Source organism: Colletotrichum fioriniae, assembly GCF_027942845.1.
Source record: "Colletotrichum fioriniae strain IMI 355084 chromosome Unknown scaffold_4, whole genome shotgun sequence".
In the NCBI taxonomy this organism is placed as follows: Eukaryota; Fungi; Ascomycota; class Sordariomycetes; order Glomerellales; family Glomerellaceae; genus Colletotrichum; species Colletotrichum fioriniae.
The window spans coordinates 998311-1023106 of record NW_027076840.1 but is presented as its reverse complement, the minus strand read 5'-3'; the positions used below and the strand labels follow the sequence as shown (position 1 = coordinate 1023106).

The window sequence follows — 24796 nt, the reverse complement described above, 5'->3', positions numbered from 1 at the left end:
AATAAGCATACAGCCACTATGGCAGTTCCCTTCATCCTTCATATTTCCATCCAAAATTCACAACCGCAAACTAGTCCGACTTAAAAGTTAGAAATGGTATTGTTATACGTCCAACTTTTCCATTATCCAGTCTTCTACATAAAATAAAATAAAATAAAAAGACACTACGTGTAGCCGGAGGCTATATAAAGGGACCGAGACTCAGATGCAACATATCCAGCTCGGCCACACTTTCTTAGTCAAACAGTACAATCTCACATCAGGCCAAGTACTCTTTTTGATAGCAAACACTCAATAGATTTGTCCATGATCTAACCATATTTTTTCTCATCCAAAAACTCCCCAACAACCTAGCCGCCAACCCGTCGAGGGGGTTACGCCTCAATCCTCCCGCTCCAGAATCTCAAAGCCATCCTCCGACTCAGCCCTCTTCTTCTTCTTTTCATCAGGGTACTCGTCGTGTTCAACCCAAGCATACTCAGACATCGTATCCAAGACATCGGCAACACCTACCTTCCAATCAGTCTCTCACACCCCTCTCACTCAATCGTGATTCTCGGGCGACTTGTGCTGATACTCGAACTACAGGACGCCCGCGCCGCCGACTCACCTTGCTCCTTCACATCATCACCTATCTTCTTCTCTGATATGTCTTTTGTGTTGGTCTTACCGGCCGTAGGCGCATTTCCGTTTGCCTTCTCTGCGAGTGTGTCGTCTGTGGTTGTCTTACTCGTCCTGGTCTTCTCACTAGCCTCAGGTGCCTTGCACTCGAGCTCGAAAGGATCACTGCCACTCGACGAATCCCACCCCTCTCCGCCCCTGTACTCACCACCATGAGCATCGTCCCAGCCCCCGAACGCGACTCCGGAGTATCGATGCCCATCTCCATTCTCTACATCGGGCATCTCAAAGTCGTCGAACTCAGGCACTGGGTAGCCCATCCCGTCTCCAAAAACATTCTCGGACCCTTCGAGAGAGCCAAGATTAGCGCACTCCCACCACGCAGCCTCTCCTTGCTGCAGCCTGTCCTCGCAGAACCTCGCTTCCGTGATCAAGCCCAGGTCGATCAACAAGTCAACCACATCGTACTGAGCTCCCTCCTCTTCCTGAGCCCACGCCAGCAGCCGCATCACACACATGAACTCCGTCGGCTCCGCATCGCGGCTCCATTCGAGGAGTCGACAACAGATGCGAGCCCAGGTCGCAATCCACTCCACGTCCAGGGAACCTGCCGCCTCGCGAAACTCAATCGTGTGGTCTTTCGTAGGGTAAGTCGTCCGCGTCGTGTTTCCGTCCTGCGGGGCGAGATGTTCGAGAGAGTGAAAATCATAGGCTTTGAACTTGTAGTTGATGTGCTTCGGGAGAAAAGCAGGCGTCATCAATTGCCCGACCTGTGCGACTGTCATGTCAGCACCGAGGAGATCCCTGACGCCAGACATAACGTCCCAGCGAGCCGGCTGGTTGACTTCTACACATTCGATGCTTCCTCCTTGGCCTAGGATGTACCCGTCCAGGAAGTCGGGGTCTCCGCGGATGTCTTTTCGCATCGTTCCGGGAACACGAGCGTAGCGTCTGTTGATTGGGGGAGGTCGAGGTCGTGGTGGGACTGCGCCGCTGGGTGCAGAGCTGCGGTAGTTCTTCGGCATCAATACAGGAGCCTCGTATCTAAGTGGAGGAAACCCAAATGGCGAGGTTGAGCGAGCTTCGGGGCTTTTGGGGTCCCTGACGTCGGGAATAATCCGCCGATGCTGCCATGGTTCGTGGCCCGTAAGAAGGGCCTCGTCGTCCTCTTGATCCAAACTCATCTCGCGATTCATCGTCTCTGGGGTTGCGTCCACCTCCACTGAGTCGCCAAGCCAACGGTCTCTTCCCAGGACTTTCATTTTCTTCAGATCCTGCAAGGCAATGTTTTTGTCAACGGTCACATCTGCAGGGCCTTCGCCCTGTCCCAGGGGTGTAGCTGCATTCACTCGAGCAGACTGGCTGTAGGCGAGGGTAGCACGCCAAGGAGGATGAAGTCGGCTGATAAGAGGGTCAGCGGCCCATAAGAGGGCAGCGAAATGCCGCAACGTCCTTGCGTCGATTCTTTGCGTCGGTCCTACACCTACATGAACGTGGAACCCACAGCTAGGGTTCACTCGGCACCGGAAGTTAGTAGTGATTACACTCACCGCCAGACGAATCATGTCAAAAGACATATTCATGTTGTACATGGCCGGGGATATCATTTCGACGCGCTGCCAGCGGTACCCGTCGACGTGGTCAGCTTTGAGAGAAATGTCTGTCTTGAGCTGGAACGCGTCGCTGGCCTTTTTACTCTGCATACTCTGCAAGGAGCCGGGCAGACCACATTCCCCCTGGCCATAAACCGGCAATCCAGCTTTAGCCAAGGCGTCTCCAATGCTGTGGAACACAAAGTCTTCGTCCCAATCGTACGCCGTATGCGGAAGGCCGTGCTTATCGATCCCGTCATCTGGAGGAACTACAACAAGAGGCTGCAGCTCATGCTTGATGGCATAGTCAGGGTCTCTTTCCCCCTCGCGAACAAAAGCAATGAAGAATTCGAGCTCTACGCCAAAGGACACTCGCGGAGGTGTGGTCTGTGCTTGGCGGTCGGCCATAATGGATTTGGACGTATGGTGCGAAGTTGGTTGGTGAAAAGTACAATGTGGTGCTTCTATCTGCGATCAGTCAATGATGCAAGTTCAGACGGATGAATGATATGAGGTAGGTATCTGTTGCGAAGAACTGGACTACTGCTAAACGGGTGGCAGTGAGTTGGAATATATCATAGCCTCCTCAATAGCAGAAATCACCTTGAAACGGTTCCGATATAAAGACAGAAATAAATGTCTTTAGTATTTTCCGTGGAAATAGAAAAATGACGAAACAATGGCGACAAGGTATGTTTGTCACGCCTTCATGACCTTTCCTATTGGCGTTGACAAAGGCATGTGTTAGTCAAGATTCGCAAGCTCGGGACGATGTGGCATACCTCAAAGAAGGTTAGTGGAGGACTGTTACAAGCCCATTGTCGGCCATAGGCCGGTGGTCAACGCTCAAAGCAGATGGAACAGGGAATGGGGGGGAATCAATTCTTCATTTCTTTTGACGTCGTCTGGACTGTCTTCAATCATGCCTAAAACGAGAAATGCAGAGCAAAAGCAACATGGGGTGACATCACCCGTCCCTCCTGTAACGCACTGACTCCTCCTAGAACTTCAAAATGCCATACGGGTGGGAATATCCATCGTCTCCATCGCATAATTCCACGTATTCCTCGTCAAAAAAGATTAGGGAGCCGCGTGGTAAGCACGCAGGCCGGGTAGTAGGGAAGGTGATTACAGAGAAGCGAAATACCGCTCAAAGCCCACAATTGTCAATCATGTCGCCGCATGAAGCAATCGGGACTCGCAATTGACCACAGCCTAGTAGAGAGCAACAGCAATCTAGAGCATGTAGGCGAGGAGACCGATGGCAGCGACAGCAGCAGCGTTGCCGACGTGGGCGGGGTTCGCAGTAGGAGCGGCCCAGGCGGAAGAGCTGGAGCTGGAGGCAGCGGTAGTAGCGGCGGCGGTACCAGTTCCGGTGACAGCGCTGGTAGCAGTGGCGGTGGTGGTGGTGGAGACACCAGAAGCCTGGTCAGCCTGGGCGTTGATGGTACCGCACTGGGACTTGATGGTGTCGGTGCAGTTGGTCTGGCCGCGAGCGTCACCAACGTTGGCTGTGATGCAGTCCTCGAAGGCCTTCTCGCAGATGAAGGTGGGCAAGGTCTGCTCGTAGTACTCAAGGCCGGGGGCAGAGCCGTTGGGGCAGAGGCAAGAGTAGACAAGGGTGGTCTATTGAGTAAAAGTTAGCCATGCTACACACGAGCGTCGGCTTCTTTGGATTCGGGCCGGGGCGATCAACAAGCAAGCGACTAGTGCTCCTGCTCTAGCATAGAAAAAAAAAAGAGGAGAACTTACAGAATCGCAGTCGTTGGTGGTGGGGTTAGGCTCGCAAAGGACCTTGCAAGTGTTGCGCTCGGCGACACACCAGCTGGCTGTGGAAGGAAAAAAGAATCAGTCAATGCTCAGTGGTTGTAGTTGGGCGGCAAAGCCTGGTTGCCACAGATGATGGCATCGTTTCTCCCAATTGACTTACCTCTCTGGTTCACGGAGACAGTAGCAACGTTGATGTCGGCAGCGGTGAAGACCTTGCGCTGAGCAGAGACGGCAGTGAGGGCCGAGAGGGCCACGACGGCGAGAGAAGTACGCATGTTGTCTGTTGGTGATGTGTAGAGGTAGTGGAAATTGTGGTTGGTTGAAGTTGTTGAATGGAGACGGGAGAGAACGTCTGACAATCAATCAAGCGATATTCAGTTCCAAAGTATCGTCGGCGGCGTGAAGATGTTTAGCCTGGATGTGCTTGCTGGTGATGTTTGACGGAGCGTGGGCAGGGAAAAGAGAAGAGGTGAAGTCAAAACAGATGGGCGACGCGGGCAACGATGTGGTTTTATTATGAGGCGAGAGTTGTAGCAACAGCAGCAACAGCAACGAGAGCGGCGGCAGGTACCTCGGGGTGTGTGTGAGTGGTTCTTTCCCACGCTTCCATGTCTCTCTAGTCGCACTTGCCTTGAATGCGGTAAGCTCAATGGGGGGAGCGGGAAAAAAAGTGTGAGGAGTCCAGGTATGAGTGCAGGTGCCAGTGGACAGTTGCAAGGGTGGCTGGTGGAACAGCAGAAACCGCACCTTCCCTCTTGCGATCATCAGAAAGACAGGCAACGCATGGTTTGATTGCGCGGTACCTGTCCGGCCGACCGCGTCTTTTTCTCTCTCTCCCGGTCTCTCTCACACACATTTTTCCCTCTCTTAGGACCTATCGACCTTACCTCACACGTGCGGCTTTGCCCTCGCCTCCCCTTCTCTTTCTACTAGTTAGACCATGATGCCCACGTCCGCCCAGCAGCAATTGCACCGGCGCGTCCACGTCGGACACAATACAAGGGTACCACTTACATGGCGGTCGCAAGTCGCCGGGCTTGGCCCGTTCTTCCCTCACACAAACAAGGCCTGTAAAGATGGGTACGTACTAGCGGATACAGATGTGTGGCTGGGATCCACACATCGCAAATGTCGGGTCACAGTGGGGGAGAGGGGAAACCCAACCAGGAACACATGCACATCCTCCAGTGCAGCCGCCGTATCTCCGTCAAGAAAAGTCCAATTGAGGTTGCCGTTGCGGACTCGGGTTGAATCACGATGGAATTCTCGCGGTGAGGTCAGAACTGAGAAGCGATATCGTCACCGAGAGCGTGCGTGAGCGTCAGCGAATTCGCACAGACTGTCCGCGACTTTGCTGTTATCGGCAGGAGCGGGTTGCCAACCGACTGGCCGGGGAGGTACGTACCGCACATGGCCTTAATCAAGATAGGAACGCTACAAGGTTGCACATGGCGGGAATTGGATGTGTACGTATCTACACAGTAGTTCTGTACAGATAATTAGAGTGCATCTTCTCGAGCAGAAGCTAAGACAGCGCCATCCCGCAAAGCTGTGGTGGTTTAAATCTTCGTCCTCTTCTTTCTACCTTACTCACTCCCATAGCGCAGCGCAATCTCTGATACACTTAACCCCAATTTCATAATAACATCGTCAATTGTCAAGTGCCGCGGCGGTGGATGCTCATATAAGGGAGGTAGTTAAGCAGGCATAGGGCTGCCCTGTCAGTAGCACCTGGTCCCTGTCGCCTCAGACTTTGGAGACTGAAACTTTCAGCGACCCTCGTGATGGCCTCATCCGCGTCGTCGCATCTTTTCCGCTTTCATTCCATAATTAATACAGACATGGCCCCGGCAGTTTGCCTGTGCCACCGCGGCTTATGCCATGCCACCGGCCAGGCTGAGTGTTCACCCACACATGCACACGACACGGCACTCAAGGATTCACCGGGAACGACAGAATTCTTCCCGCTGAACCTTTGGCTGGGTCAGTCTCTGATTACAGTTCTGTGGGAGAAGCTCCCTGACTAAGTAAAGTAATGGGAGCGGCTGCTGTCAGTCGCGATGGGATGGGCTTTTGATGGCACGCCGCACGCCGCACGCGAGATTCCATTGACCAGGCGATGGTCGCAGCGCCAAGTGCTATTACAGTCGCATTCCTTGCGGTGCGTGTCTCATAACAAAACAGAGAGAAGCAAATTGAGATAGCGAGACTACCTTACCTTAGGTAGAGAGGCACAGAGGGAAAGATTGCCCCCTCTCCTCCCTCCGCCGGCGTCTCCTTCAGATTTCAGATTTCGCAGGGCCCGGGCTTTTCATCTCGGTCTAACGTTACCCAACACAGCTCCACCTTCCGCTCCTCTATTACTAGGTACCTGTGCGAATACTCCGGAAGGTACGAATAGTGACTGAGGTGTAGTGTTCTTTCCCTCAACTTCCTCGAGAGTTCCTCCGCTCCTAGGTCTGCAGAAACAACGCCATTCCCAAACTGTGCTAGAACGGCAGGAACACTAGCCACAGATATGCAGCTTGGCTGTTGCCGTGGTCCGGGAGACTCGCAGGTTCCATTTCCATTGTGTGGGGGCAAGGGTATCTATTGCCAATTAATTCAACGCAACGCACTTTGCTCCGGGGCCGTCCCATTTGCTGCTTCTTTTTTTCCCTCGGTCTCTGGCTTCTCCCCGTCACTGTCATCTGCTGCAACAACCTGCCGATGCCTCAGATTCATTGAGTCCCCGATGGTTCTTTCATTGCCGGCAGACGTGGAATACGTCCCGGCAGCATCTTACGACTACGATAATGTACTGCGTAGACTCTATTACACGGAGTGCATCGTCAATCGCCAATTCATCAGAGAAGCAGCTATGATGGTTTACCGGCAAGACGTCTCATCTTCCGAAACGAACATGACCTTTACCCGCCCCTTCTCACATCGCATCGCGTCGTCCTCTTCTTGGCGTCGCTGAATTACCGCCCTGCTCACTGGTTCCCTGCCTCACTCTTGTACCATGTTCTGTTTCTGTTTGCGAATCCCCTTGCCCTCCAAACACCCCTTTTTCCCTGTGAACAGACTGACTACATACCGCAAAGTATCGAATGGTGATACACCAGACGCCATGAGCCTTACCAAGCCGACATCTCAGCATCATGATCAACTACCTGAACCCCTCTACAGAGTACTTACCTTAGTGTCCGGTTGAGCCCGGCCCCATATCGAGAACCCTGTCCTGCTGGCCTTACAAATGCCTGCTGCATCTTTTTCGTGGAGCAGCCTATGGAGCAGCCCGGCGCCTGCGGATGTTCGTGCCCAAAGCTCCAACGCCGTTGGACGCCAGCCAACAATCACGGCACAAAGAGGCCGCCTCCCAACTCCAATGTCGATTTTGGGCTGGTGAAAAAGACAATGAGTCTCTCAAATCGGCAACGCGGCCAGTCCACGCACGCTCTTGCAGTAGCACTAAACCGAAATACCACCTGGCACCTGTGGCACTGGCACACCACGGCGAGCTGCCTCCCACGGTCTTGGGCGCTGAGCTACCACGAGCTTGCCGTCCAATCATCATAGTCAATTGCTTGCCCAGGTTTCTAGTGATCGTCATCAACAGCGACACTAGTTATCTACACTAGCCATCTGCACCAAACGCCTGGGGTACCGGTATGCGGGAGGGGCTGCTCCCAAAGTGCCTGAAGCAGAGCTGGCTATCGGATGCAGAAGTTGACTAGGTATTGTCTCTCACGGCAACGGTCTTCCGCTTTCCATATGTTCCAGTTGCCAATAGGCGACGGTTGGGCAATAGAAACGGTCTCTTGTCCAGTTCAGAATACAGTGATGATTCACTCATGGCCAGCACCATGTTGTCTTCCAGCCAACCGCAAACATTCTGCATGTGTCTGTCGCTCCGGCTATGACCAGCCAACCGTCACTTACATCGGACCATCTGCAGCGTCTGTTCGGCCATGCAGATTCTCCGCCTTATCCAGCTGCATCCATCTCATCACACCCTCCCGTCCTTCGCCAGCCACCCGCGAACCAAGTTTGTGCACATCTTGCGGCGTCGCCAGACACTGCTCGCAAAGTTGGCCTAGGCCTGCAAGAGGCTGCCGATACGAACTCTGCTTGTCTGTACCCGCTGGCACGACCCCGCCACCAAGCTGACGAACGCATCGCCCAGCCAGCATCTTGCCACCAGCCCTCTCAGTTTATGGCTTCATCTTCTGTTGAGTGGCTTGGCTTGTTGAGCTGCCCCAGCGAGGGTTTTCTCCGTCCAGAATGTTAATGGATCGACTTGCGAGGCCCTCCCAGCGCAGGCTAAAGCTTATGGCGGACTAAATCGAAACACGATATCGTGCCTAAGCATGGGAATTTTGGGATTTCCATCACAGAACCCCCAAGAAGTGATCTTCAGAGCGCCATGCAGCTGCCCCCAGCGCCGCCAACTTGGCAGGCCGGGGTTGTGGGGGCCGGACGAGGATCCAGGTTCCGGATCTCCGTGCCGCGTGAAGACGTCACCTGTCATCCTGTCGGCAAGCTTGTGGCACTTACATGGTCAACACCTGGAGCTTGCAGCACGACACTGCCAAGCTATTGCTGACTACGGGAAGCTGCATGATTCTTCAAGAGCTACAACTTTTTCCTATGTACGGCGCCAGCAAAACCTAGATACTCCACCCTGTGGAATTCGTCGCCGAAGGTGAATTTTGAATTCCTTCAATATATACCAAAAAGTATCTTCAGCAGTCGACCGCCGGGTGAAATCTATGAGCTCAAGCTCGCCTCGCAACAGGCTCGACCCCAACTTCGAGGACGTCCTTGACGATGCCCTTCTCGCTTCTGACTTTCTCGCCTCCGCTCCTCACCCACCGATTCCATGCGCCGAGCTGCATACACAGTCCCTCCATGGTCGTGCACTTGGCCTTATATCCCAAGCCGCCTTCCTCTGGTCGTCGACGAGCGTCAGCATCGTTGATAATAGCATTGATAGCACCAGCCACGGAGGCGGGCTGCAGCATGTATAACGGCAATCCGGGTTCCGAGAAGATCTTCTGCAACGCTGGCACGCTCCAAAGCAACAAGCAATATGCTTCTATGCAATGGGCCAAGAGCAACAATATCAGTGGCGGCGGGTATTGTACGTGAAAGGGTGTCACGCTGACCGATTGCACAAGTGTGTAAAAGTCCTTGAAAACCGGAGGCGGTCCTCCATCTGTGACGAGGAATGGGCGGGCAGCCACTTTGTGCGCGTGAGGGCCGAGCAGGGCTGCTTCGTACTGCAGATGTGCCAGAGCCACGTTGGCTCCATGGACCCAATTCTGCATAAAGGGTGCGGTGAAGGTAGGAAAACTGGCCATGCGTACTGTCGCTCCAACCAAGTAATCATCCTTGTGTCCATAAATGGCATTACCTGGCCGGATGGCGCCGGTGCGGAAGCCCCCTGCCTGCGTGGGATCTTGTGGCACCTTGTTCGCGCTGCAGACGAGTCGCTCAGCTTCGGCCTTGCTTCTGGCATAATTGGCGAAGAACTCTTTGTGGGGACGCATTGGCTTCTTGAAGTCCGCTTCATCAAGGACCTGAAAGAAGTTTGTCGGCCACCGACTCCACGGAGCGTTGAAGAATTTGGTTGGTTTCAACGCCACACTACAAGACGAGGTAAAGACGAGAACATCTGCTCCCGCAGTCTTGGCTGCGGCAAGCACATGGGCGGTTCCTTTAGTGTTGACGAGAGAGCAACGGTCGTAGACCAGCTGGCTACGTTCCGAAGGACGAATAACGGCGGCGGTATGGAATACGGTCAATGGAAGATGCGCTACCGACTGTGGCCACGATCTGCCGAATGCAGCAGAGGTTGCTGATTCGGAAGAAATGTCGGCTTGAGCGAAATCAACTCTAGATATCGGACCCTCACTCATATCGTCGCGGCCAGGGTTACGGAAGTCAATGATTCGTATAGCCTCTGGCGGATGGCCGCGCGCAATGAGCTGGATAGCCAGCTGCCCTCCTACCAGGCCTATTACATAACAGGGTCAGCAGCGAAACGTGACGATTGTACGCAGAATACTTGCCAGAGCCTCCAACAATGATGTATCGGCGATCCAGTTTCGGCGGCAAGTGCGGAGTCCAGTCAATGGGCTGTTTCTCCATGCGCTCGAAAGTACGCTTGATTTTGTCTGGCGTCCATCGATCCGGCGACACCCGCAGAGCCTCAGGATAGATCGTCGACATGGCGCGGTTGATCTTCCAAAGATATGCTAGCAAAGCCGCCAGCAAGCCGAGGGCGACCCTCGTCGTCCAGGATTCTAGCACCATGCTGATCAAAATCCACCGCGTTCCCTCCGTCTTGGAATTCGGAGCTCCCGTGTCGAACGACTGCAACTACAAAAGTCGGCACGCTGCGACTCTCTGTACTACACAGACGACGGTTTTTAGATGCAGTTGGAGAAGGAAGCTTGTTTTTCCATGACGCAACGCAAAAGGAGGGGGGAGCTGGGAGGCTTTTTATGCCGGATTCCCTTTTCAAGACGCGCTCCTTGCCCGTCGCATCTGAAATTCGAGCTGATCAATGCGCTAAACGCTTTTCTCATGTAAGTCCCAGAGCTTCCCCACCTCGCCGGTCCTTGCGCCGAAATGCCATTTCACAGCACCGGGGGGTTCAGTCTGAACTCCTCGGAGCTGGGGTTCGCAGCGGCCGATGCCCCCCCCCCCCCCCCCCCCCAATTAGGTGCTCGAAGATCGTGAAGGTCAGCGGCCAGCCTCTTGAGAAAGGTGCCCTTGACCAACCAATTGTTTTGCAACGGCAAAAAAGTCTTCGGACTTCTCAAAAGTTCCGAATCAGGATGTCTCTTATTCGTATTCTAACCGAGTTCTGTAGGCGTTTAACAAGTGGCCCCCATACTAGAGAATCCCGGCACTGCTGCTACTCCAATTCGAACCCGCTGAGGAGAGGGCGGGGCCTGAAGCTACCCGCTCGGCACGTAGACTTTCGTCCGGTGCGACCCGAAACCGAACGTGGGGTGCACCGGCGTCGCGCGGTCCCGTGTGGTTCAACCTATCGCTCCCAGTCCCAACTTCCCAAGTCCCAACTGGGGATCGTGGGAAAGCTGAAGCCCTCCACGAGGCTCTTCGCTGCTTGCTGATGGGCAATACGGGCTCTAATTGGTTCCAGGTATTCTTGTTCTTTTCAGCTTCCCATTTCCCCGCATAGGCGATTTCGTGCTACGCAAAAGCCTGCATCATAACGTGCGCGCGGCGCACGGGAGTGGGCGCTCTGTCAGAACCTTAATGTGCCTCGTTGACGATCCATGCCATGAGTTCATGTTCGTCATTGATGCTAGGGCCTATTTCGGTCATGTGGCACGCCAGATGGGACGATTTTCTCGATGGGGAAGCAGTTTGAGGCTCTTTTCGAAGAGTGACTGTCGAAAGCGATGTTTCTGGCTAATGCCTGAATCTGAGCGCGCGTGTGTATTTGTGTGTGCATTTGTGTGTGCGCATGGGATGGTGCCACTGCTTGGTGATACGTCTTTGAAAGGGAAAAAAAAGAAACGATGGGAAGGAGGGGGGGGGGGGGATACTGACCTTACAACTTACGCCCCTGCCCGGAATCGAACAGCACGCCCCTCGGTCTATCCAGACTCTGACTTCACAACAGTATTTGTTTTTATCTTAACTACTCGACTACCTCGCACATAGCTTGACCTGACCTTGCCGACCTAGACGGGCGCTGCTGTGCTGATGACAGAAATGGGATTGAGGGGGGTGTATATACCCTTGGGTACTTGAGGTAGGGTAAATTAGGTCAAGGAAGAAAGGAGGTAGGGACGGAGATGTTGGAAGGAGTGAACACTCTACTTCACCAGTTATCCAAGACTTGTTGTCTAAGGTATGATTGTTTCTTGGATCAATCTTCCATGCTCTTGCCGCCACCAACGTACAAACAAGATGTGGACCCTGGAGCCTCACCGTACAAGTTTGATAGCACAAGCGAAGCTGTCTGCCCATTAGAGGTGAAATCCAGGACAACTATTTCTGTCGGTTGGCTTGTTACACTGTAATATCTTGGTATGGAGCCACGACGGAATATACGCAGATGATTCTCCTATTCTAGAGACTCGATTCTTGTAGCCAACATCGGCCCAACTGTCCATGTTAAATTATTGCCTCTCAATGGGTATATGAGACTCGATAATTTACTCGAGTGTCTAAAAGGAACGAAATTCTCACATGTCGAATGACAGACGCAGCGGCAAAGGTCCTACTTGATTTCCGAAATCGTCACCTTGGTCCACATGTTCTCCTCCACAAAGATGTTATAACTATACGAATCCCACGGCCTCACCGGATCCGCAAGCTCGAAATCAAAGTTGCGCATCAACTAAACCGTAAACATCAGCGATTGATATCCCCAATATTGTACCCAAGTTAAACAAACTAGGAAAAAAGATACCTCAAAGAAAGCCTTATATAGCTCCATAAACGCCACCGGTTTACCCGCACACATGTACCGCCCGTACCCAAACGCCATCTCCACGTCCCGCTCCATGCCGAGCCTGGCCGCGTCATCGTCGACCTCGAGAAACCGCTCCGGTCGGAAGAGGTCCGCGTCGGGGCCGAAGAGCGCGGAGGACTTTAGGAGGCCGGGGGCGTTCATGCCGATGGCGGTGCCGCCGGGGATGAACTTGCCGTCGACGGTGTCGCCTTGCGGGGGGACGGTTTTGGGGTAGAGGCCTGTTGCTGGGGCGCGGATTCGGATGCCTTCGTAGATCAGGGCCTGTAAGTTTTTCCTTTCTTTTAGTATTGTCATACCTATACTAGATATCGCAGTTTGGGTTGTTTGGGTTGGTTTGAGGGAGTTTGTAGACGTACACGTAAGAATGGGATCTTGCTGGCTTGGTCAAAGGTAATCGGAGTCGAGACCCCAGAGGCGACAGCATCCCGGATGACGGCCTTGAACTTGTGGTATATCCTGGGGTTGCACATGAGATGTAGCATTGTGACACGGATCACGGAGGCGGTGGTGTCGGAGCCGGCGACGAGGGCAAAGAGGCCTTCGGCTTCGCATTCCTTCTGCGTCATGCCGTTCTTGATCCAAGATCCCTTGTGTCGAAACCTCATCAGTACCCATCTCTTAGAGAAAGTAGACTTCTCAATGTAAACGTACCAACATGTCCTTCTGAGGCTTCGAGGTAGATTTGAATCTTTCCCCGACGTACTTCTCAGCAATCCTATCGCCCCATTAGTCACAACTGCTAGAGGAGGAACAGCTTCCGCGATGGAAGAAAAAAAGGACTCACCCCATCATCTGCCCAAGCCCAATCGCATCCGTCGTCCTTGGCCCGAGCCACCTCAGAAACAACTTTGAAAACCGAATCGTCCGAATCCACGGCGTATCCAACGTAATCGCAATCAGCGGCCAGTTATCTCTCATCTGCTTGATAAACCCAAACACATCCGCATCAGCCTCCAAGTGTCCAAACGGCTTCCCAAACGCCGCGGTGGTGATTACATCCATGGTTAAATACGCCGGTAAGACTCCCATGTCCACCAACTTTCCTTTTCCTCCTCCTCCTCCACCAGTATTACTTCGATCCGCATCATCATACGCATACCTCTCCCTCAAAAGGCTAACCAAGCTCACAACCTGCACATCGACGCTCGGCTCCAACAAATCCACCTCTCTCCCCGCATACGCCGCCGCCGTCTTGGCTTTCATCCGGTCATGTTCCCCTTTATCGAGCGTGGTGAACATGGTCTCCTGGTAGGGGTTGAACCGGCTGGAGAAGTACCACGAGTCCTTGCCGTAGTCGCTGCGGACGGCGTTGATGCGGCGGAGAACGATGGGGTCGTCTGTGAGGAGCTCATTGGGGCCGACGCGGACGAGGCGGGAGGTGTTGAGGGTGCGGTAGATTTCTTCTTGGCGGGCGGAGCGGGCGATGAGGAAGAGAGGGAGGTAGGAGAAGGTGGAGAGCGGAGAGTAGGCTGGGATGTGGCGGAGACGGTGCCATGTGAGGAGGGAGGTGAGTATGTAGTAGATGGTTAAGAGGGTGAGGAAGAGGGCGGTATATTGGAGGGGGGAGAGGTCGAGGGATGGGAGATTCGGGGTGGTCATGTTGGGTGGTTTGTCTGATGTTGCTGGATGTTGAGCTGACCCTCGTCGCAAGTTTCTAGCTTACTTTGGTAACTAAGAAATCGCTGTTCCACGAGAGAATAAGTGTCTTTTGTATCATTTTCCACTCTTTGCTGGAAACTTCAGAGTTTATAGAGTCAAGACGTGATTATCACGCTTATATGGAGATGTCAGCACTACGTCGTACCGCAGTTTCCTATGGTGGCCCTCGAGCTGCCGATCTACCGGGGGTCTCAACTTTCGTCAACAGGGTCTGAGATGTGATTCAAAATGTCTTTTATACCATTCGCTCGACTACCACAGCATGCAGTGTCGGACTGGTGTCGGCCCCGCTTGGCCGCCATTTAGCGCCCGTTTTATGTAGCATTTTTGATTACCGTAAGGTGGTGAGAGTCGCATGCATTTCACGAGAAAGAAGGTGATACGGTATCACGGCATGTAAGACCTGTCAAATGGCAGAGTGGTAGATGATCTGGTTCGAGTTTTGCGTCGCTTTTAGAAAGTCACCTAAAGCTAGGGCTTTTAAGTGAGTTCACTCTCGGACGACGGTGATTGCAATGCAGAACGTAATGTACTTACATTGCGAGTATTCAAGCTAGATGATAGATGCATCCTGAAATGGGTGCTAGAACCTGTTATAGTCAAGGTTCTGGAAAAGTAACGAGACGCTCCCTCCAGATGCTCGCTCTCTGCAATTAGTGCTCCGACCTAGTTTCTCATATAGGCCGGCCAGTCTTGCCTCCCTAATCATACTAGGAATGGTCTTTAAGATATCAGAAATCTTTCGGCTCTGAGTTTCCTTTGCATTCGACCCGTCTGAGTGATGTACCTACGCAGCCAAGGTCTACTGCATACAATGAGATACATTTCGTGCCTCATGGGCCTTTCCGCGACATTCAGCACTGGCGGCTCCATTTTCAAGCATTCTGTCGGCCAAGGTACAAGAACCGAGGGCCATTCTAATTAGTTCCAGCGGATCATGACGTGAAAGAGAGATTGATAGAGATTATGAGTGACTTCACTCTTCTAGGGCCGGGACCATATTTGATATGGCAGCAACGTTCGCAGGTTAAAGAGTTATGATCTAGGCTAGAAATACCGATGACCGACAGCTCTGGAAGTAACGCGGCCTCAATCGTTATTGGCCACGACTTGTTGTTGCTGGCAGGCATACAGTCCAGACTAGGTTTGACTTGTTGTTGGTACATACTTGGCCGGTTCTTATGAGCTTCGGAAGCTGTGTGTAAATACACCCTCTTCACCAGCTGCATGAAGTATTGACATGGAAGATTTGGGTTTCCAAAAGGTCGGAAATAGATCATGTCTGTTTGGGAAGTCTCGGATGTTGCGTCTACTGCCGCTATTGGGAGCATAAACACGTTGACTGTGAATCAGCGCCTCTCGACACACTAGCGGACTAAACGGATGGATTGCGTCTGATTGCGGCTAATTTCAAGCAGTTTTAACACCTAACCCATGAACTATAAGGTGATACTGCCCTCAACTGCCTATCCTGGCTCGAGGTTAAGTTAGTCTCTACCTTGGAGTGCGCAATTCGGGAACCAACTCGTTTCAACCACAAGAGTTATCCTTTGAGCTGTGATTAACTTGAATACCCTTGACAGTTTATTGATTAGTTTGAGCTTGAGTTCTTTGATCCGCCTTGTCGTCCAAAAACCGTTGTAGGGCTACCTTGGACAAGGAGAAGTTGTTGACGTCGGACGACAAACGGAAGCGGAGAGTGGGGCCGGATCTGGCTCGGCCCCTCTGAAGATCGCTCGGATGTCACCGACTACGAGGATATGCCTTCGAACGACGTTGAGTCAACTTGGCTGTTCAGAAATAGAGAAGAAGGATCCAGAGAATAGCCGTGCTAGAGTCTCAAATTTGTTGAAACACCAGCCTTCCCAAAGTGCTCTCAGAATTTTTCCTCATCAAAGGCACTACGAATCTGGCAAGATCTTCGCCTGCTGTTCCCGAAAGTCAATGCCTTGAACCCCGGATTCCCCGCACAGACCACTCATGTTGAGAAGGAAGAGAAGATCTGGCAGCTGATGGGTGAGCGGTGAGGATATAGAATGCAATTGAAGCCTGAAAGCTGTGTATTTCTGCCTTGATAGCCAGGTGAAGAAGGAAACAACATTTCCGAGCTTGATATCCCGTCGTATATCACAGCTGTCGCCGTGTGAAGGACCGGTAAATGGTGATGGCAGGTGGCAGTGTGCGGGTATCTTCATGCACCCCTGAACGTCGTCCAATAGACAAAAGGGAAAAACGCTTGGGCCATGTAGCGGTGAGAGTGTCACCGGTACTTGATTGGCTCGATGGACCCCCGCAATCATCTTGGTACTGGAGACCCAACACACCAACAGCTGTTAGAGCACTAAAGCTAGCAGTGAAAGGCAGGCGCTAAGCCCAGTGAAGAAGGGGGGGAATACCCTTTGCCTTGAAGCCTATCGCGCCACTGGTCGGCCTTGTTGATTGTGCCCCGCCTTGCCCACAACAAGTGACCCTCCACTCCAAACCTCTGAAAACCATCACCAACACCTTCCTTCCCCCTAGCTCTTCCGAACCTCAACTCTGCGCTGCGCGCGTGAAAATATTCCCTTTCCCCATTCCATTTTGCGTCGCAGCTATTCCCAAGTTCCGTTGAGCCACATTACACAATGAAGGGCGAGGTATGTTCAATATCATTCATTTCCTTTTATCTTCCGATCTCGACTCCAGTCCTCCATATCACAGCTTCCAACAGCATCGTGGCCTGCTGGCTACTCGCTACTCTCCCCCATTTTCCCGTACCGAGGCGACCCCTGAAATCTAGCCTACCTTACCTAGCTGTCCCATCCATCTTGACCTCGGTGTGCGGCCCCAATACTGACGGCGATGTCTCCAGATTCTTCACCTTCATCTCGGTCAGGCCGGTACCCAGCTGGGTAACTCTGCTTGGGAGCTGTACGTTGACCTCCAATCTCATGTCCTACTGATCCCGACGCGGAATCCGATGGAACTGACCGCCCAACGCGCAGCTACCTCCTCGAGCACGGCCTCGGCTCCGATGGTCGTCCTGACCCCAACGCCAAGGACGTCGTCGACGGCGGTTCCTACGAGACCTTCTTCACCGAGACGAGCGGAGGAAAATACGTTCCTCGCTCCCTCTTCGTCGATCTCGACCCCTCTCCCATTGACGAGATCCGAACTGGCGGCTACCGTCAGCTCTTCCACCCTGAGCTGTTGATCAGCGGCAAGGAGGATGCTGCCAACAACTATGCTCGTGGTCACTACACCATCGGCAAGGAGATGGTCGACAATGTCATTGACCGTGTTCGCCGCGTCGCTGGTCCGTACCCCTTTTGACGCCTTTCGACCCGCTGGCCATGTTGAGACTGACCAATTCTTCCCATAGACAACTGCCACTCCCTCCAGGGCTTCCTGATCTTCCACTCCTTCGGCGGTGGTACCGGTTCTGGATTCGGTGCCCTCCTCCTCGAGCGCCTCTCTACCGAGTACGGCAAGAAGTCGAAGCTTGAGTTCGCCGTCTACCCCGCCCCCCGTGTCTCGACTGCCGTCGTTGAACCCTACAACGCCGTCCTGTCCACCCACAGCACCATTGAGAACTCGGACTGTACTTTCCTCGTCGATAACGAGGCTGTCTACGACATCTGCCGCCGCAATCTCGACATTCCCCGTCCCGGTTACGAGCACCTCAACCGCTTGATCGCCCAGGTTGTCTCCTCCATCACCTCGTCCCTCCGTTTCGATGGCGCACTCAACGTCGATCTCAACGAGTTCCAGACCAACTTGGTCCCCTACCCTCGTATCCACTACCCCTTGATCAGCTACGCTCCCGTCATCTCTGCCAACAAGAGCTCTCACGAGAGTTTCAAGGTCCAGGAGCTCACCTTCCAGTGTATGTTATTGAATCCTCTGCCAGCAACTTGTGACTACGATCAAGTGCTAATCCATTACAGGCTTCGAGCCCAACAACCAGATGGTCGTCTGCGACCCCCGCAACGGAAAGTACATGGCTGTTGCCCTCCTGTACCGCGGTGACGTCGTCCCCCGCGACTGCAACGCCGCCATTGCTGCCCTCAAGGCGAAGTCCTCCTTCAACCTGGTCGAGTGGTGCCCCACTGGTTTCAAGCTCGGAATCAACTACCAGAAGCCCATGGCCGTTCCCGCTGCCGCTGGCGACGGTGGTCTCGCCTCTGTCGACCGCTCCGTCTCTATGCTGTCCAACACCACCGCCATCGCCGAGGCCTGGTCGAGACTGGACCACAAGTTCGATCTCATGTACAGCAAGCGCGCCTTCGTCCACTGGTACGTCGGTGAGGGTATGGAGGAGGGTGAGTTCAGTGAGGCCCGTGAGGATCTTGCTGCGCTTGAGAAGGATTACGAGGAGGTTGCTGCCGACTCGTACGAGGGCGAGGAGGACGATGCCGAGTACTAAGCCGACATCGGAGACCGTCCCGTTTTTTTGTTTCGCGGTATATCGGTTGCTGCAACGAACAATGACGAACCCGGCAGCCTTGAACGAAAAACGAATTGCATGAAAAAAGTTTGTTCTTTTGGCGGCCGTCGGGATGTCGGTTCGGTAGACTTTTGTTCTCGTTCTCGCAAGACGGACATGGACGCACAAGGCACTGGATTAACCCATAACCCAACGAATGGATATTTCGGCGTCAAGCTCGAGTTGATAATAGATGAGACCAAGTCACTTTCTTCTTTCACAAGTATATACGTGGTACCTCCTGACTTGTCTGACGAGAGCCTCTTGGGGGATTGAAAGTAGTCACTTGTAAATCAACGTATTCTTCCAAATTACTTTGCATAATGTGATTCAATGTCGTAATTGCAGAGTGTATCGCATACATCCGCTGTTAGTAGCAACACAATACTTGATGTGGGAATTGAGGGATGCCCTGTAAATCAAATGATGTAGGGATGTGCTTTGTACAATGCCCATTATTTTGGACGCCTTTTCCCGACGCCTCTATCCGTCTACTTTTGGTATTCCATGCAACTACCTCAATACAAGCAGGTCACCCACCCCCTCCAGCACGTACTCATTTTTGCTTCTTCTTCCACTCCGCGGCTCTCTTGGCACCACGACCCGTGGGCTTGCTCTTCTTGACGCCGCCCTTGTTCAGGGGCTTACTCCGCTTGTTGAACTTGAGATCCTTTGGCCTACCGTCCTTGGCACTGGCGCGACGGCCCTCGAAAATAAAGTCCTCGGGCTTCTTCATCTCGTCCTTGGGGATGGCGCCGGAGCCGTTGCCCGGGCCGCGCGGCTTCCTGTCCTCGAATTCTCGGCCTCGGCGCTGCTCGCGGCGCGCGCCCTGGCGGCCCAGGAGACGGCTGGAGCGGCCGGCGAGGGACTGCTGCTCGGGGGTGATCTTGGCCTTGTACTTTGTGCTGCCGGGGGCGCCGGCGCCGCGTGAGGCGCCTGGCTGGGCGGCTCTGGCCTTGTTGGTGCGCTCCATGGCGAGGGCGGTCTTGTGGGGGGCCTTTGCGCGGGTTACGCGCATTATGCGGGGGAGCATGGGCGGGTATTTCTTGCCGTCTAAGAGGAGGGCTGATTCTACGTGGTTGCCGTCCTGTGTGTGTTTTGGTTAGCAATGTTTCTCTCACTACGTTGCAATACTTGAGGGGGGACTTACGTAGAATTGGACGTAGGCGAAGCCCTTGCCCACTCTCGTCTTGGGATCGCGAACGACGCGCACGTTCTCGACCTTGCCGGCGTGCTTGCCGAACGTCCTCCAGAGACCCTCCTCAATGTCGGCCGGCACTTTGGTACGCTTCTTCTGCACCGTCTCGCCCTCCTCGTTGGTGGCGAGGATGGTCTCGTCGTCGATGAAGCCGAGGTTGCCGACGAAGACGCAGCGGCGGTGGTCCGTCGGTGCAGGATGGGCGACGCTGTCGACGCGCAGGTGACGATCGAGGACGATGGTGCCGTTGAGCTCGGCGCAGACTTTGCGCGCGGCGGCGGGCGTGGAGAAGACGACGTAGGCGTTTGCGGACTTAGTCGTCTCGTTCATGAGGGATTTGGTGATGTAGGCTGCGCGCTTGGGGAGGCCGCCGCCGGAGAAGGCGATGGAGCGGAAGCGAATGGACTCGATCTTTTGCAGGGGCTTGGCGTCCTTGTCGAGGACGCTGGTGAGGTGGGCTTCGAGGGTGCGCTTAGCCGTCTTGTTGTCGACGGCGTCGGAGGCAACGTTGGAGAGGAAGACTGTGCGGTTTGCCTTTTCCAGCTCCGTGTCTTTTGTCTTGGCCTTGCTCTCGGCCGCAACAGATTCGTGGACGGGGATGGCTTCATCGTCAGACTCCTCTTCTTCTTCTTCCTCCTCCTCTTCCTCCTCTTCGCCTTCACCCGCGCTCTCGCCCTCGGAAGATGTTTCTGAGGCGGCCTCCTCCCCGTCTTCCGAATCCTTGGTCTCCTTCTTGCTGCGCTTCTCAGCATGCGTCTCCTTCTCCTCTGCCTCGGCGAGCTTGCTCAGGTATTTGCCCTCGATGTCGTCCTCCACTCTCTTGCGCTTGCGCTCCTTCTTTGGCTTTGCAGCTGGTTCTGATACTTCTTCCTCCTCTGAGTCGGCGATATCCTCAAGGTCAATCTCTTCATCGCTACCAAGCTCAGACACCTCCTCGTCGTCGGCATCAGGTAGTTCCTCATCGTCGTTGGAAGTCTCAGCCGCAGGCTTCACCTTTGGTGGAGGCGCTTCGGAATACCTTGACTTTTCCGGAGCCTTCGCAGGTCCTGCCTAAATTTTTTTAGAATTTTCCTGGCATAATTGGCCGACTTTTGCGCAAGAAGACTTACACTGGATGCGAAGAGGGCATCGAGAGTGGGGTCAATGGCCTTGCTCGAGGCCGTAAGTTTTGAACTATCCAGAAAGCAATTAGTCTTTAAAATGTGCCATGACAATGAGAGTGAACTCACCTTTTCCCCATTGTTGCGACAGATGTATGACTTGTTTTGTTGAGTATCTATGTTCTGCAACGGGTCTGCTGTAGATGCACCAATCCCCCCAGATCGATGCCGCGACAGAAAAAAAATCAAGCTCTCTGTACCACTTGGCCTGCGCACCAGTGCGATAAGAGATTTCGGAGGTGGAGTGCGCCGATAAGAAGCGGAACAACCGTGGATTGGTGCAAAACGTCAGAAGACCGCTATTTGCCGAGAACAAGTGCCCCGTGCCCGCTGTTGTGCCAGCTCTCACCGCTTTCGCTCGTTGCTAAGACTTGGTTCTGCCGACCGATGCTGGTTCCGCTGGGGGGGCCGGAGAAAGGCACAGAGCACAGAGAGAGAGGGAGCAGGTGAGCGCATCTCTCATGGAGCGGCAGGTCACTAACGCTTCTCTCTCATCCCCGAAAACCCACCACAACACCACCACTTTGCGCTCGCCCACGTCTGCATTCGGGACTAGACAGTCACACGCGTTGATGCTTCTCTCGAACTCCCTTTTTCCAAACCTTGATTTTAGCACGCACTCGCTTCCCTCTTCACAACAGCGACCCGCCCGCTCCTCCAACCCGCCGCTGTCGCTGCCGCTGGTGCTTGTCCCTCCGCGCCCCGTCTTCGTTCCCACGAAAACTCGTCTACCCGAATTGCACTGCTCCACGACGCAACCAATCTCCAAACCACCCGATTTGATATCCCAAACCGCGGTATCATCTCAATTTTTCAATGGCAGCTACGGCGTCCGCGCCGCCTGCCCTCTCTCCAGGGCAGGCGACGCTCGATCATGACGATAGCAACATCTCCAGCCCGCTGAGCGACGTCGAGGACAAGGACGGCGGTGAATCTCTTGATGGGATGCAGCTCGACCACACTCGGCCAGACCATGACGAGGCGCTCGACTCTGACAGCAATCTGTCAGAGGCAAATGATACCGAAGCGGAGACTGAGCGTCTCTACGACACCCCGCAGGCACAGCGCCACAAGGACGTCGTTGTCAATCAGTTCAACGACGGCCAGGTCTACGAACGGACTCCTAGCAAGCTTCAAAAGACGTTTTCTGTCGACCGCCACGACGATGGCGACGACGACAGTCTTTCCGACCGCGACGACGTGTCAATGACCTCGAGTCACGGTGACTTGGACTCGCCCACCAAGCCCAAGAAGTCCACCGAGCTCCCAACCACCGAAGACGACCCTGAGAATACCGATAGCAAAAAAAGGAAGCGGTCGCCGGTCGCGGAATCATCCGAGCCAGGCCAGCCCGCCAGGAAGCGCACCGGTTCCGTCGTGCCCCAGGAGCAGGATCAGCACAAGAACGACGTGGAAATGCACGACGACGAGGCCCCGTCCACAAACTCACATACTGGTGATCACTCGGCGACCGAGGATAGTGTTTTGGAACTTCCCCACAGCAAGCGCGGCCCTTCGCGCGATGGTCACAGCCCGATCAAGGATTCACAAATCACAAAAAAGGTCACCCGCAATGGGAGCAGAAGGAAAGGTCACGCTGTTGAGGCCCACGAGAACGAAGGGCATGATGGCGACGCTCGAGATGATGGTCGTGGTGACGACGACTCTGGGCCTCACGGCGACGACCAGGCTGACCACGAAGGTGACGACGAGGCGGAGGCGACGAGAAATGACGAAGAATGTATGTGGCTTGCGACCCATCCATCTTTTGAAGCCTTGCTGACAAAATGCAATAGTTGAAAGAAAACGAGCTGCGGTTGAGGAATGGACCGATCTTGAAGAGAAATTTGTCGTCTTCCGCGAGCGGTGAGTCTCTCCGGGAAGAAGCAATAGCTTTCTTAGCGACTAACGGATTTTTCGCAGTTTGTACAAGGATCGCCTCGAGCGCCTCGAGCATGAAGAACAGTCATTGCAAGCCGAGCCGCCGACACATCCCGAATACTTAAATATGAAGCAATGTCTGGACGAAAGGCTCGAAAAGAGGCTTCGAAACATTGAAAAAGAATACGAGCTCTCGGTTGAGGCCCTTGAGAGACTGGCAGTGGCGCGCCGCGCCCAGATTTGGAATCAATTCTATCAAGGCTCTCGGGAAAAGCGCTCAAAGATGCTCGAAGACCTCAACAAGGAGTGGTACGAGACCCAGAATGCTAGGCGAAGCGCACACAGCATTCCGGACTACGGCCTCCTCTTCCCGACGAACCCTACACAGCGCACAAGGAACGCCGTGGCATACAATTCGGAGGTCTCGTTTTTGGCCGGTGTCGCCAAGCATGAGGGCTTCCCCGCGGTGCCGGCCATGAGGGGCGCGAGCGGCTCAGAGATCGAGGATGACCTGGAGCAAATGAAGGTTAGTGAAACGCAGGATTCACTCTGTGAAAAACACGTCACTAACACATACCAGCGCAACACGAAACCTCGTCAACGTTCAATAATGCAGCCCATTGAGGATTATCAAGCAGTTGCGTTCGGATCTAACCTCGGCCCCGCAGGGGAACAATTTATCAAAGATACTCCTTGGGCCAACCCGAACCACATTGCACACAAAATCAGCACAGGACCTGCAGCAGCCGGTGCTCGACTGAGCAGTCCAATGCAGGGAGGTAAAGCAGCAGCAGGCCCGTCCAACCAACAACCGATACCAGCCGTAACGAACGGCCATGTCGTGCCGCAGGCGTCGCCGCCGATGAACCGATTTATTTCTGCATCTCCCGAGATGGTCAGAACAGCCAATGTTTTGACACAGAGTGCCCAGATGAAGCGCGCAGGCAGCCGCACATCAAAAGCTGCAAAAAACACAGCTCCCAAACAAGAGCCAGTGTCGGCAATGGCTAGTTAGGACGGCATCAATGGACGGCCAACGGCGTTTTCGAGGCTTACTGCTCTGTTATGATACCCCACGACGGCTTGGGCAGCTCGCCCCTTTTTCTTTCTTTTGACTAGTTATGCTTGCACCGGCGCGTTGTTTCAACGGGCATGTTCATTTTGGCAGCCCCCCTATAGAGGGTGTCAAAACTTATGGGTGTCTACAAGATGGGGGGAACGGACAGGTTTTACGGAGCTGCATTTGCATTGAATGGACGGGTTTAATCCTGTAATGAGAGATGCACAGAGTTATTGATTGGGGATTTGTTTTTCATCTTTCATATTGATGCAACAGGCGAAAAGAGCGAGATGAGTGAGACTCGCAGATATATACTATACAATGCATATGCTCCCACGCATACTGATATACTCCCCGTATTTTTTATTCCTGGGAATTTTGGATCCTATCCCGCGCTTAATCTCGTACATCACATATTTCCTCCTGCCGCCCTTCTCATCTCCCAACGGCCTTAATTGGACTTTGCTGGGTGCCTCGGGGCATCGGGAACCTTGACATCCTCAAACTCATCTTGACCGACCGCCTTGATCGTGTACCAATCTACATTGTTTCCCAAAAAAACTGTGTCAGCATATTTTGCTTGGGTTTCCGCAACGGTGCCTATCCACGCCAAAGGGGGGGAGTTGTTTCGCCACATACACACTGCGCCGACGAAGCACCACAGTCCGGCACCGACGGCGAGGTTCTTTGCGAGGTAGGGCTTGCGCGCTCTGATCAGGGCGGGCCCTTGACGGAGGTTGCGATCGTAGTAGGAGGACTTCTGAGGGCTGTCGTTTCCTGCTTGTCAGACCACTTGCTCACTCTGGCGGCGGCGGTGGAGGGGGCGGGCGACGGATGGGGGCGTTGACGCACATCGCCATTGTGACCAAATTCTGAGGTTCTATCTTTCG

The 24796-nt window shown here is 53.8% G+C and overlaps 8 protein-coding genes across 8 annotated transcripts; 2 read left to right on the top strand and 6 right to left on the bottom strand.

Annotated features, from left to right (window-relative positions):
- Nucleotides 1-381: 381 nt before the first annotated feature.
- Nucleotides 382-2621, bottom strand: N0V96_004121 (uncharacterized protein; the record flags this gene model as incomplete). The annotated part of the gene is made up of 3 exons (XM_065757027.1): nt 382-509; nt 611-2022; nt 2212-2621. The coding sequence occupies 3 exons, from the start codon at nt 2619-2621 to the stop codon at nt 382-384; spliced, it is 1950 nt and encodes a 649-aa protein (XP_065614240.1).
- An 828-nt stretch (nt 2622-3449) lies between these two features.
- N0V96_004120 (uncharacterized protein) lies at nt 3450-4258 on the bottom strand (the record flags this gene model as incomplete). Its single annotated transcript, XM_053188186.1, has 3 exons — nt 3450-3839; nt 3966-4042; nt 4144-4258. 3 exons carry the CDS (start codon nt 4256-4258, stop codon nt 3450-3452), a joined length of 582 nt encoding a protein of 193 aa, XP_053054148.1.
- A 4485-nt stretch (nt 4259-8743) lies between these two features.
- N0V96_004119 (uncharacterized protein) lies at nt 8744-10283 on the bottom strand (the record flags this gene model as incomplete). Its single annotated transcript, XM_065757026.1, has 3 exons — nt 8744-9022; nt 9128-9984; nt 10040-10283. 3 exons carry the CDS (start codon nt 10281-10283, stop codon nt 8744-8746), a joined length of 1380 nt encoding a protein of 459 aa, XP_065614239.1.
- Nucleotides 10284-12228: 1945 nt separating this feature from the next.
- N0V96_004118 (uncharacterized protein) lies at nt 12229-14082 on the bottom strand (the record flags this gene model as incomplete). Its single annotated transcript, XM_065757025.1, has 5 exons — nt 12229-12348; nt 12421-12744; nt 12840-13055; nt 13135-13198; nt 13268-14082. The coding sequence occupies 5 exons, from the start codon at nt 14080-14082 to the stop codon at nt 12229-12231; spliced, it is 1539 nt and encodes a 512-aa protein (XP_065614238.1).
- Nucleotides 14083-16766: 2684 nt separating this feature from the next.
- On the top strand, nt 16767-18547 carry TUB1_2 (alpha-tubulin; the record flags this gene model as incomplete). Its single annotated transcript, XM_053188183.1, has 5 exons — nt 16767-16778; nt 16994-17052; nt 17127-17437; nt 17504-18007; nt 18069-18547. 5 exons carry the CDS (start codon nt 16767-16769, stop codon nt 18545-18547), a joined length of 1365 nt encoding a protein of 454 aa, XP_053054145.1.
- Nucleotides 18548-19163: 616 nt separating this feature from the next.
- Nucleotides 19164-21045, bottom strand: NOP12 (Nucleolar protein 12; the record flags this gene model as incomplete). The annotated part of the gene is made up of 4 exons (XM_053188182.2): nt 19164-19694; nt 19758-20855; nt 20915-20978; nt 21035-21045. 4 exons carry the CDS (start codon nt 21043-21045, stop codon nt 19164-19166), a joined length of 1704 nt encoding a protein of 567 aa, XP_053054144.1.
- A 736-nt stretch (nt 21046-21781) lies between these two features.
- N0V96_004115 (uncharacterized protein) lies at nt 21782-23861 on the top strand (the record flags this gene model as incomplete). The annotated part of the gene is made up of 4 exons (XM_065757024.1): nt 21782-22706; nt 22762-22831; nt 22889-23372; nt 23427-23861. The coding sequence occupies 4 exons, from the start codon at nt 21782-21784 to the stop codon at nt 23859-23861; spliced, it is 1914 nt and encodes a 637-aa protein (XP_065614237.1).
- Nucleotides 23862-24357: 496 nt separating this feature from the next.
- N0V96_004114 (uncharacterized protein) lies at nt 24358-24766 on the bottom strand (the record flags this gene model as incomplete). Its single annotated transcript, XM_065757023.1, has 3 exons — nt 24358-24446; nt 24546-24673; nt 24759-24766. The coding sequence occupies 3 exons, from the start codon at nt 24764-24766 to the stop codon at nt 24358-24360; spliced, it is 225 nt and encodes a 74-aa protein (XP_065614236.1).
- Between the last annotated feature and the right edge of the window lie 30 nt (nt 24767-24796).